This window comes from Solanum stenotomum, chromosome 6, assembly GCF_019186545.1.
Source record: "Solanum stenotomum isolate F172 chromosome 6, ASM1918654v1, whole genome shotgun sequence".
Lineage (NCBI taxonomy): Eukaryota > Viridiplantae > Streptophyta > Magnoliopsida > Solanales > Solanaceae > Solanum > Solanum stenotomum.
Window position 1 is genome coordinate 54,746,094 of NC_064287.1, and position 12,750 is coordinate 54,758,843.

General features: G+C 32.4%; 4 protein-coding genes across 4 annotated transcripts; 1 reads left to right on the plus strand and 3 right to left on the minus strand.

Annotated features, from left to right (window-relative positions):
• Positions 1 to 155: 155 nt before the first annotated feature.
• Positions 156 to 1,351, plus strand: LOC125868097 (uncharacterized). Its single transcript, XM_049548700.1, has one exon. It carries the CDS (start codon positions 235 to 237, stop codon positions 1,189 to 1,191), a length of 957 nt encoding a protein of 318 aa, XP_049404657.1. The 5' UTR covers positions 156 to 234; the 3' UTR covers positions 1,192 to 1,351.
• A 1,010-nt stretch (positions 1,352 to 2,361) lies between these two features.
• LOC125868096 (uncharacterized) lies at positions 2,362 to 3,513 on the minus strand. The gene has a single exon (XM_049548699.1). The coding sequence runs from the start codon at positions 3,430 to 3,432 to the stop codon at positions 2,458 to 2,460; it is 975 nt and encodes a 324-aa protein (XP_049404656.1). The 5' UTR covers positions 3,433 to 3,513; the 3' UTR covers positions 2,362 to 2,457.
• Positions 3,514 to 6,012: 2,499 nt separating this feature from the next.
• LOC125868931 (uncharacterized) lies at positions 6,013 to 6,986 on the minus strand. Its single transcript, XM_049549495.1, has one exon. The coding sequence runs from the start codon at positions 6,928 to 6,930 to the stop codon at positions 6,013 to 6,015; it is 918 nt and encodes a 305-aa protein (XP_049405452.1). The 5' UTR covers positions 6,931 to 6,986.
• A 3,369-nt stretch (positions 6,987 to 10,355) lies between these two features.
• On the minus strand, positions 10,356 to 11,332 carry LOC125869031 (uncharacterized). The gene has a single exon (XM_049549587.1). It carries the CDS (start codon positions 11,300 to 11,302, stop codon positions 10,358 to 10,360), a length of 945 nt encoding a protein of 314 aa, XP_049405544.1. The 5' UTR covers positions 11,303 to 11,332; the 3' UTR covers positions 10,356 to 10,357.
• Positions 11,333 to 12,750: the final 1,418 nt, after the last annotated feature.

A 12,750-nucleotide genomic window follows, 5' to 3' on the forward strand; every position in this document is an offset into this window, starting at 1 on the left:
GTGAGGAATGGCTTGTGACCAATTATTAATATCATGACTTGGTCTTGGTCAAATCACAAAAGGAGAAGCTTTAAATGTCCCTCTAATTTGACTGTATCTTAGAGCCAATACAAGTACAAATAGTCAAAGAAAAGTCTACTTTGAACTAATATCTACTACTGTTTCTTTCATTTCCATTTCTCACCAGCATTCATCTTCTTCTTCTGCATCAATCTTTGGTGATCATCAAACTCAATGTCGTTTGATTCTACAGAAAATTGTATCCCTGTATGGAGACAGATCCTAAATTCAACCTTGCTCGTACTCAGATCTCATTCTCTCCATTTCCATGCACTTTCAATCATGTTCCTGTGGCCTATAATTTTCTCTCTAATTGTATATCCTTCTTTCTATCTCGCCTTCTTTCATCCCGATTATAATTTCGTCACTTCAACTCGTCAACCTCAATTTTCCATTTCCAGTTTCGAAATTATTGTAACCATGGTGTGCACTCTGTTTTTTGCCCTGTTTTTCCTCTGTTCCATAGCCACAATTACATATAGCACCGTTCAAGCATACAACGATAGACCGATGAACCTCATTTCGTCGATTAAATCTATCAGAAATTCCTTCTTCCCCCTTCTCTCCACCTTCATCGTTTCACATACCATTTTCATTTCAGTTTCTATCATTTTCGCCCTTGCCTTAGTCGTTTTACTCCAAATTATTAAAAAACTAGGCTTAATTGAACTCCAAAACGACTCGAATCACTTCTGGTTTTTGTTCATTCTCGTGATCGTACCAGTACTGCTATGGCTACAGGTGAACTGGTCATTAGCTTATGCGATAGCAGCGGTTGAATCCAAATGGGGATTCGAAACGCTGAGGAGAAGTGCGTATTTGGTGAAAGGGATGAGATGGGTAGCTTTCTGGACACATTTGTTCTACGGGCTAGCGTTGGGAGCAATGGTGATTGGATCTAATGTCGTTTTTGTGCTTTTGGGTGTGGGGAAGGATGATCATTGGCGGAGTTTTTCTATTACATCACAAGTTATGCAGTGTACAGTGCTCGGAACTTTGGGAATGAATCAGTTTCTTGTATTGAATGTGGTATTGTATATGTATTGCAAGGACTTGGAAGGCGAAAAATTGTCATTTGAAGATGTATCAGTGCCATTGGACGAGGAGGAGAAGAATCATAATATTGTGTAGTACTTGTCGGGACTGAAAGATGGTGTATGTCTGAGCAGGTGAATCGAGAGAAAATTCTCGTGCCTGAGGGCTGCAGTAATACTGAACATGCAAATCGATTGTCTGACTTAGGTATAAGGGTGAAAGACTAATCAAATCGTCTAGTGGCTGGTTTCTTTGAAGTTTTGAGGCTGTTTAATTTCTTTACAAATCGTGTAAGATTTGGTTTGTCTTCATAAATTGAACAGATTGTGTGAGCCAAATGGTTTTGCTATGTACAATAGATCATGTTATATTACGGAAGTAAGACATTTATTATTGTCACGACCCAAAATCTATATCCGCATGTCATTATACTTGCTAGATGAACCTACGATAATCCAATGAAAACATGAAATAGTTGTTAACTCATGTATTCAGATTAGCAAACCAGAAATAATAAAAGATGAAAAGAAAAACACAAAGAACTATCCAAGTCCACAGAACTCACGGTGTGCCCTTAAGAAATTTAATTCCCTCAAGTACTCGAGGTTGCAGATTAATTCTTCCCAAGATAAAACATATTAACCATTAAAGAAGTAGCGGTACCTCAAACTTCGATAATTTCAACGAACTCAAAATGACAGTAATGAATCACACACACAGACACGATCAATCAATTTTGTTTTGTAAGAAATGTATGCAAAAGAAGGGAAGAATTCGATGTAGAAAAAAAAAGAGAGAAAACTACTCTATTTATAGCCAACAAAGGGTAAAGGTCACAATCCTTTGGAAAGAAGACTATCTTTTAGAAAGAAGACAACCTTTCAGAAAGGTCACAACACTTTGAGAAAAGGCATAACCTTTCAAATGGTCACAACTCTTTAGAAATGACACAACCTTTCATAAAGATCACAACCCTTCGGCATAATCACAACTCTTCATGAGAGTCACAATCCTTCATTTCCTGTTCACGCCTTTAAAACCCAATAATAGTAGCAAACAAAACCGCGAATATGGATGAAAGAAAGACATCTAAGCAAAGAAATTTTTAAAACAATTACTACAATGTTTGACAAGATACCCCAAACCATAATTCATTTGTCAAGGAACATCTAAGATAGATTGCACACCTTTCGTCAAATTCCTGGTCCACCTGTGCCTTGCAATACACATACAATACCGCATTCCCACAACATGTCCATAATTTTTACATATCAATATATAACTATTTGGCTCATACATCTCTTCAATTACAATATCAAAGTACCACACCTTTAATCTTTCTAACTAAAACAAACCAAATTACTACACAACATCATGATTCTTCTCCTCTTCTTCAACAGGCAGGGAAACGTATTCTCCAGCAGCAGTTTCCGACATCAATTTCTCATCGTTTAATTCCTTGCAGTGCATATATAACACCACGTTCGCCACAAGATACTGATTCATCAGTAAATATCCCATCACAGAAGTAAACGCAGTGAGCAGTATCCCCGTGAAGCTCCTCCATTGTTCGCCTCTGGCTAAAAACATGGCACACCAAACCACCATCAATGCAATCGCAATCTCGTAATACATAAGAATCTTCAAAGCTACACATCTCTCCCCCTTTACTAACTTGGCACTTCTCCTTAGTGTCTCGTAACCTTTCTTCGATTCAACTACTGTTATCACATAAGCTAAAGACCAGTTCACCTGTAGCCAAATCAGAATCGGTACAAGCACGATCAACGAGAAAATAACCAAAAATAACACGCGATTCAAGTCTGATTTGAGCTCAATTAGTCCAAGAGATTGAAGAATTCGCACTACAAACACCAAAATTAGGGCGAAAAGAAGAGTGATTGAAATGAAAATAGTTTGCGAAACAATGAAGGTGGAGAGAAGAGGGAAGAAGGAATTTCTCATAGATTTTATAGATGAAACGACGTTGATCGGTCTATCATAGATCACTTGAACCGCGCTATATGTAGTAGTGCCTACTCCACAGATGAAAAAGAAGGCCAAAAACAGAGCATATACTACAAGTAGAATAATTTCGAAACTTGAAATTGCGAAAAATTGAGGAAATTGAAGTTGAGTGTAACTAGTGAAATCATAATCAGGGAAAAATATGGCAAGTTCGAAAGAAGGATATAAAATTAGAGAGAAAATGATAGGCAAAAGGAAGAGGATTGAAATAGCATGAAAATGGCGAACATGAGATTTGAATATTGTTCTAGTTGATTCAATGATTTCACTCCATAAGCTACCGCCATTTTCTGTTGTTGAAGTATTCATTATGAAGAATTGCTGTGAAAAATGAGAAATGAAGCAAAGACTACTTTTTGTAATTCATATAGGCTATTAGCAATGACTTTTTCTTCTTTCTTTGTCTAACTATGAGGGTCAAGAAACATTCAATTAAATAATTTTCCACGCGTAAAATAATAATTATTCAATCTATTTTAATTTGTTTGTCTGAGTTTAACTTGACACAGAGTCTAACAAAGTAAAAAAAAAAACTTTTAAACCTTATGATTTTGAATTATTGAATATATCAACATATTCTTTAATTTTTAAGTCTTAAACTTGTGACTTGAAAAATTTAAATTAAAGAGTTAAACAAAAGAAAAAAGAGACATTTTTTTTAAAACAAACTTAAAAACAAATAACATGAAATGGAAGACGTAATATATAATTTTCAACACGCTTCCAAAATAATAATTTTCCACGTTGGCATTGAAGGTTGCTTCTTATCACCACGTCGAGATAGTAATGTTTTGTCCCTATCTTAAAACCGTAGTTTCAACGTAATCTATTTAAAAATTTAGCTTATATAACACGGAATGGAAAAAATATTTATCTTCACATACGGTAAAGAAAGGATGTTCTTATTTATGTGTGCTAGTTTCTGGTAACGTGCATCACACGTTTGTTATTTATTATTATGATAATAAATATTTTATCTATAATAGTTTTGAGTTATAAAATGGAACTATTGATGGAGTCATGAGTGTTTTTTTATTTTTGAGAATTGGTAACATGTCGGGAGTGAAAATTGTTAACCACTAACTAATAATCTCGTTTACTGCTTATATGTTATATTCAAATTCAATTTCTGTTATATGTATTTCTCTTTATTCCTTTTTCATATTTAGAATGATAAATTTTAATGTTGTTCATATTTGACTTTTAAGTACTCATTCATATTAGGGAAAATGGTCTGAAAAATACTTCAACTTTGACCAAAATTGTTGTTACGATACCAAACTTTATGTAAAGACCTTTTACCCCCTGCACTATTTAATAGTGTATTTTAAAGGTATATATATGCCTACGTGGACACATTAATACTTATAATTATGCAATATTTATGATGTCCACGTGGGCACATATATACCTTTAAAATACACTATTAAATAGTGCAGGGGTAAAAGGTCCTTTCCAAAGTTCAATATCGTAACAACAATTTCGGTCAAAATTCGGATATATTTCAGACTTTTTTCTCTTCATATTAAATTAAATTACCTCATTTGTTAGAATATGTCTTCTTCAAGGTTTTCTCGATTTCTTTTGCTCGATGTTGCTGAGGGAGAAGCATTAGTTATCCTTTTTACCTCAAAATCTAGGAGACTAAAGCAAAATATAATTTCAATAATTTATTGTCAAACTAAAGCTATCAAGGAGGCTCTACTTTGTAAAATACACATGCATTAAATTATTAAAATCTAATTAAAAATACAATAATCCAATGTTAATCAAATTTATTAAAAATTACTCATGCAAAAAATTACAAAATTGTTGGAGAGACATGCCGCATACCTCATTTGTATTGGCGCAATTTCTACTAGAAGTTCTATTCAACGGTCTGCAAAAGCATCACCTCTGATTTATACCTGAAATTAAAAAATTACATAATAAGTTCATAAAACAAAATTTTAGCAGTATATTTTCATGTGAGAGATCAAACACTTAAACATCAATTTAAGATTATAATTTGAATGATAGCAAAAAATAAAAAAAAACTAAATGTAAAGAAATGCTTGAAAGAACGTATGATAAGAGCTTGATGCTCTCTGAACCAAATTCAAATGTACAATATTGTCATTAGAAGACAGCTTATAAGAGACTTAATAGGTATACTGATTTTTTGAAGAGTTAAAAAGTCATTCAATTTATTGGTGATTTCTTGAAGAGTTAAAAGTTATTCAAATTTAATGGTGATTTATTGAAGAGTTAAAAAGTCATTTAACTTTAATGGCTTCACACTTATAGAATAATAATTGATTAATAATAATAATAATAATAATATGATAATGATAATAAAAAAGTTGGAGGAAATTTTTATAATCCAACGTTAGACTAATCACCTTCCCACTTATAATATAATATGATATGATGTGTAATGATCTTATCTAAAAGCACCTCATGCGGGTCTGATTCTTTTTTATGGGCTAAGCATGTGAGAATTCTTTTTGATATGGATATGTCAATGAGATTCGATCTTAGGACTTGTGTCTGCTCAGATACTATGTTGAACTATGTGATTTTCAATAAATATTATATTATATTTTCTCTGATGACATGAAATTCGTCCATAGAGAAATACTAACATAAACTATAGTTTTGAAAGGGAAAAAAACAAAGGGAGATAAATCAGCTAGGATAAAATATTTGTCAATCTACCTAATACATCCAACAAGTCGAGTGTGTTGACATGACAAAAGGATTCAACTGAATTTCCTTGGTAAAAAAGATATATACTATACAAATACTTTTTGGTACAATATATCGAAACTGTTGAATTCCTTTGATATAATTGAAGATTCTATTGTGGAGGCAAAGGGTCATAGTTTCAAATGTTCTTTGCGAAAAATATCACACCATGAGAGATACATATTCACTGCCAAATTCGTTGTCTCCGGACAATTTTTGGTCATTCAAGTCCTTGCAATATGTATACAACACAGCGTTACCGACAAGATACTGATTCATCATCACATATGCGCCTTCTAAACTCTGAAATATCTGCAACAATATCACCATTACGAAGCTCCATTGTTCGCCCTTTGCTTTACCTATGATGACTAAATAAATGGAACAACCACCCAATGAACATCCCATCGCAAGCCCGTAAAATAGCACCATCGATAAAGCTATTGATCTGACCCCCTTCACTAAATATGCGCTTCTCCTTAGTGTCTCATAACCCTGTTTTGATTCAACCACTGCTAGCACATAAGCTAATGACCAGTTTACCTGTAGCCAAACCAGAATTGGTACGAGTACAATTAACGCGAAAATAATGAAGTGATTTAGATTGTATTTGAATTGAATTAGTCTGAATAAGAGGGCTAAAACTATGGAGAAAATGAGAGTGATTGAAATGAGAATGGTATGAGAAATGATAAAGGTGGAGAGAAGAGGGAAGAAGGAATTTTTGATAGATTTAATAGAGGAAACAAGGTTGATCGGTCTACCATAGGATGCTTGAACGGCGCTGTATGTAAATGTGGCTATGGTACAGAGGTAAAACAGGACCAAAAACAGAGTGCACATTATAAGTGCCATAATTTCAAAATTAGAGAGGGAAAGTTGAGTGAAAATGGTGAAATCGTAATCGGGATGAAAGTGGGAGAGGTGGAAAGAAGGATATACGTTGAGAGTGAAAAGGATGGGCCAAAGGAAGAGGATTGAAAGGGCACGAAAATGTACTGAATTAGGTTTTCTTACGAGGGTGGATGATATTAGGATCTCTCTCCATAGGGGTCTACGATTTTCTGTAGAAGAAGACATTAATATTGGAGGACGAACAAATTAAAGATCGATGAGGAAGAAGATGAAAATTGAGATACAACAACTGTTGCTACTACTCTTGCTTGCTGCATCTTTTCTTAGTATTACTTCTTATAAGCATGTCACGATGCGAAAATGGAGACTTTTCTTTAACTATTTATTGCTCAGCTTCACATTACCGAAGACATGACTCTAGATAGGAAGGAGTGGAGGTCTCGTATTAAGGTTGAAGGTTAGTAGGACTAGCGTGTTGTCTCTCCTTGCAAGGGTAGGGGTTGTTAGCGTGTGTAGTAGTCCTAGTCTTGCACTTGCAGTTCTTGTCTGTGATATCGATAGCCTTTTGTTGTTTATTGCGTTTCACTTCCCTCATTGATTATTGATGTCATTGTCTTCCTTTGTTGATTGTATGTTATCTTTCGTATTTGATGGTATGTATATACACTGTCTTCCTCGCCTTTTACTTGGATTTGATGTACCTGAGCTGAGGGTCTTCCGGAAACAGCCTCTCTACCTCGCACGAGGTAGTGGCAAGGTCTGCGTACACTCTACCCTCCCCAGACCCCACCTAGTGGGATTCCACTGGGTATGTTGTTGTTGTTGCTCAAGAAATATTCAATTAAATATTTTTCAACAGTGGCATTGGAAGTTTTCTCATATGACCAAGTGTGATGTTAATATATGATCACCATAGAAGAAGGATGTGATGGGATAATTGAGATGCTCGTTATTATTTAGAGTGAAATAGAGATTGCTTGGAGAACTGCTATTCACCTCTCTATAAATAAAGAGTAGAGAGTGTTTGGAGAACACATTCTCTATTTTACTCTCCAAATATATAGAATGGAGAGTAAAATAGAGATGGATGTTCACATACCGTTAAGAAGGGATATTCTTATTTATTGTAATAAGGAACTCAAAATTACATATACTTGATTTTGGCGCATCACATCACATTACAAGTGATCTACAAATTTGTTTTATCGGTGCTCAGCTTAATTAAGTACTATATCGAGGAAACTATTAATAAAGAGTACGTAATAAAGCATTCACAAATGTATTTTTTTTTTGTCACCAACATGAGTTGTGATGTAGTGATGAGACTGTTTCTTCTTCACCATTAACTAGATGTTATCAAAGGAAAGACGATAGTAGCAATGGACTTCAACATGGAAAAATTCTACTTTTTCATTAAGCATCCATTATCCAAATCTATTAATCAGATTAATTTAGATTCATGTCGTACATAGGTCAGTGGTGTTTTAACGGCATAATCTTGACTTCAAATTTTAACTTTGACCTCCAACTTTCATAATGCACAAATAGGCACTCGGATCCTACCTGGCAAAATACGTGAAATACACTCAAATTAGGCGCGTCAGATGTAAAAATTCAGGGGGTCAACAGTAAAAAAAGCATTGAAAGGACAATTAAACCCTTTTTATATTTTTTTCAACAATTTTCCCCTCTTTTTTGCATTATTTGTTGTTTACTGCAAAATGCAAGTGACATTTAATAAAAAATTTTGTTATTACAAAAAAAAATTATAATGAAGTTTTTTTTTGGCAAGAAGGAAAAAGGAACACGTGTAGTACTAAATTTTTTTTTTGAGATTCAATCAATTTTTTTTGTCTTTGAAATATTTCTAGCTGTTAATTACTGTAATTTATAGTACTTTCTAAGAAATTTTCAAATAATATATATTATTTCATTTGTCCGAATTTATGCGTCACCGGTAAAATTTGAAGAGTCAATCAGATCTTTTATATATTTTTATATCTTTTAAATATTTAAGTAATTAATTATCGTGATTTATAATATTTTATACAATTATTTAGTATGGTAAAAGAAATTTAAAAGAAACACGCATCCTTCAATAGTAAAATATGGGTCCCCCTTTTTTTTTACAGGTTGACCTCCTGCCTGTATAGTCTTTTTTTGTCCAGAAGGAAAAAGGAACACGTGTCGACCCCAACGTCCTCTCTATTCCCGCTTATTATATTATATACTAGTGATGAAGAGCCCGTGCTAATAATTAATTTAAAAGTTAATTTTTAATTGACGTTAAATAAATAGTTTTAAATTTTAAATTTGAATAAATTTTATATATTTATATGGTAGTAAATGTTCATGTTAACTCTAAAATGAATACATCACTATTAATAAAGCTTGAAGTTTAAAGAAAAATCCTTAAATGACCAAAATAACCCTTAAACTCAATTGTAATCACAAAAAGCATACATGTCCACGGTGTGGTGGCTGATTCATCAACTAATTTTTTGTATGTTTTTTCAAAAATATTTTAGTTGCTAATTTGTTATAATTTATAAAAATCATTAACGTCATTTTCGAATAACTTATAGTATTGTTAACTTTCAATAATATATATTGTTCCATCTATTCAAATTCATGTGTCACCGATAGAATTTCAAGAGTCAACAAAAAATTTTCTAAAAAAAATATATTTTAATTATGATTTATAGTACTTTTAAATATAACGTATAGTGTGTTTGTAGGCTCTTATTAGATTGAAAAAATATTTTAAATTAGTAATTATTGTAATTAATAGTGTATATTACGTAATTTTCAAATTTGTAATAAATTTTTTTAAATATTAAGTCTAATAATTTATAGTATCTTAAATGTAATCTTTGAATACACATAAATTAAAAAAAGAAATAAGACAAATAAATTATAAATTGAATAATTGACATTTTCAAATATTAATTTACCACAAAATGAAAGTGAAGGAAGAAGTTGTGAGGCAAAAATAAAGAGAAGGGAGTGAAATTAGTGAGGTGGGGTCCATATCCATTAAAATAAATGCATGGCAAATTGAAAAAGTGTCAAGTAGACAGGAAAACGGGCCCACATGCATTGAATAGTTGGCAGCCATTGAGTGGGTCACTAATACACGTGGCAACGCTTGCATTTCACGCTTTTGGCTCCAAAAATCGCGTGTTTATTTATTTAAAGGTAGGATAGTTAAAGTGTCTATTTGTGCATTATGAAAGTTGGAGGTCAAAGTTAAAATTTGAAGCCAAGTTTAGGGGCCAATATATGTATTATGCCGTGTTTTAACACTTTTTATCAAAGGAAATCTCATTCCCAAAGCTCGAACTAATCTTTTTGTTAAATTATTTCTCTCAGTAATTGTAGTAGAAAAATCCTAACATAAACTATAGTTTTGAAAGAAAAAAAAAGGGAGATAAATCAGCTAGGACAAAATATTTGTTCAAGTTACATGCCAAAGTTTCAACAAGTCGAGTGTGTTGACATGATAAGGGGTTTCAACTGAATTTCCTTCGTAAACAAGATATACTATACAAATAATGTCAAACGAATACTTTTTACAACAATATATCGAAACTGTTGAATTCCTTTGATATGATTGAAGAATTTATTGTTCAAATGTTTTTCGCGAAAAATATCACACCGTGTTGAGAGATTGATACTCATCGCTACATTCGTTGTCTCCAATCTCCAAGGGAAATTTTTCGCCATTGAAGTCGTTGCAATACATATACAAGACAGCGTTTCCGACTAGATACTGATTCATGGTCTTATATGATATCACTACTGAAATCACTAATATGGGCAATATCACCGCTGAGATGATCCACTGATCAGATGTACACATTATGAAAAAAAGCATTGAACCACCAACCACCATTCCTCCCACCACAAGCCCGTAAAATAGCACCATCGATAAAACAATTGATCTCACCCCCACCCCTTTCACTAAATACGCGCTTCTCCTTAGTGTCTCGTAGCCCTGTTTTGATTCAACCACTGCTACCACATAAGCTAATGACCAGTTTACCTGTAGCCAAACCAGAATTGGTACGAGTACAATTAACGCGAAAATAATCAAGTGATTTAGATCGTATTTAAGTTCCAAAATTTGGGATAAGAGGGCTAAAACTAACGCAAAAATGAGAGTGATTGAAATGAGAATGGTATGAGAAATGATAAAGGTGGAGAGAAGACGGAAAAAGGAATATCTGATAGATTTAATAGAGGAAACAAGGTTGATGGGTCTACGATAGGATGCTTGAACAGCGCTGTATGTAAATGTGGCTACGGCACAGAGGAAAAACAGGGTAAAATAGAGAGTGCATATTATGAGTGCGATAATTTCAAAATTGGAGAGGGAAATTTCGAACTGAATAAGTTTGTTGTTGAAATGATAGTCGGGATGAAAGAGAGCGAGGTGGAAAGAAGGATATACGGTGGGAGTGAAAAGAAAGGGCAAGAGAAAGAAGATTGTAAGGACATCAAAATGTTCTGAATTAGCTTTGTTTATGAGAGTGGATAATTTTAGGATCTCTCTCCATAAGGGGATACCATTACCATTTTCTGTAGAAGAAGACATTAATGATGAAGAAGAAGATGATGATTGATGTGAAATCAAAATTGAAGGAAAACAAATACTACTACTTGTTATGAGCATGTTACGCCGCAAAAATGTAGATTTTTTTTATTTTTTTTACTATTTATAACTGTAAGAAATATTCAAATAAATAATTTTCATCAGTGGCATTGGAAGTTTCTCATTTGACCAAGTTGTGATGTTAATATATGATCACCCTGTTAAAAATTAGTGCCAATCTTAGAGTTTTCTTTTACTATTTTACTTCTGTTGTTTACGAGTCAAATAACAATTTCTATATTTTAGGAATGATGATCATGTTAGTTGTTTATTAGGGTAGGAGTCTTATTTGTTGGAGTTATTGTAGGGGGTTAGAATTTAAGCTTATTTTATATATAATTCTAAGTGTTTGCGGTAAAAGAATAGAGCTAAGTTCAAGCAAAATAAAGTTCTTCTCTGTTCCATTTCCTGTTCAATGGTTGCACTTGTTCTTTCTTTTCGCTTTTGTTTAACATCGCAGAAAAAAGATGTGATAGAATAATTGAGATTGCTTGTTACTATTTAGAATATTGTGTACAAAGAAAGTCATAAGTTCCAAGTATTTTTTTTTTTCAAGTTTCTAGGTAAATTTTATTTTTATTTGTATTATGAGTTCAATTTTGTGAAGTTGACTACTTGATCTTCTTAGTATGAGTTCAAGATTAGTTATGAACCAATGACTTTTCTTTTTGATAATATACTAGTCGGTTTAATTTTTTATATATTATTGACCACAAAACATACCTTCATTTTGGAATTTAATTAATTTACTTTTTGACAATATACTAGTCGTTTGATTTATATTACTGAGCATAAAACATACATTCATACATTTTGAAATTTAATTAATTTCCTTTTTGATATTATGCATATATTAATTCGATGAAAACACAGTATTTGAATAAATATTTGAGGTGTAAAACTTTCTTATTGCTATTTCTTCTTTTAATAGGTTGTCCTTAATTGGTAGCTCCTCAATTTTAATTTGTAGTGTAGCATATGATTATATTGACTTTTCTTTAAGAAAAAAATTTATAAATGCGTAGCCTCTTTTGTGGACTTCACTATTTAAAAAAAATAAATATTTGTAGACTTCACTAATTTTCCTTACAAAGTACATTTCATAACTTGGCTAAATGACAAAAATACCCAAAATATATTTATCCGTTGTCTTACTTTCTTTATTAGTTTTTTTAAAATGTCTTTTTTTTTTGAAAAATTGTTTATTTTAACTTTTCAAATTACAGTTTAAGACCATAAGCTCATAGAACATTTTGGAACGTTCTAAATATCTTTAATTTATAATCACAAGATCTAAAAGTATTTTTTTACCTAAATACATGATAAATTATTCATATTACACACTTCCGATTCATATTTTTCGTAAAGTTTTTGTACCCGTCTATCACCTA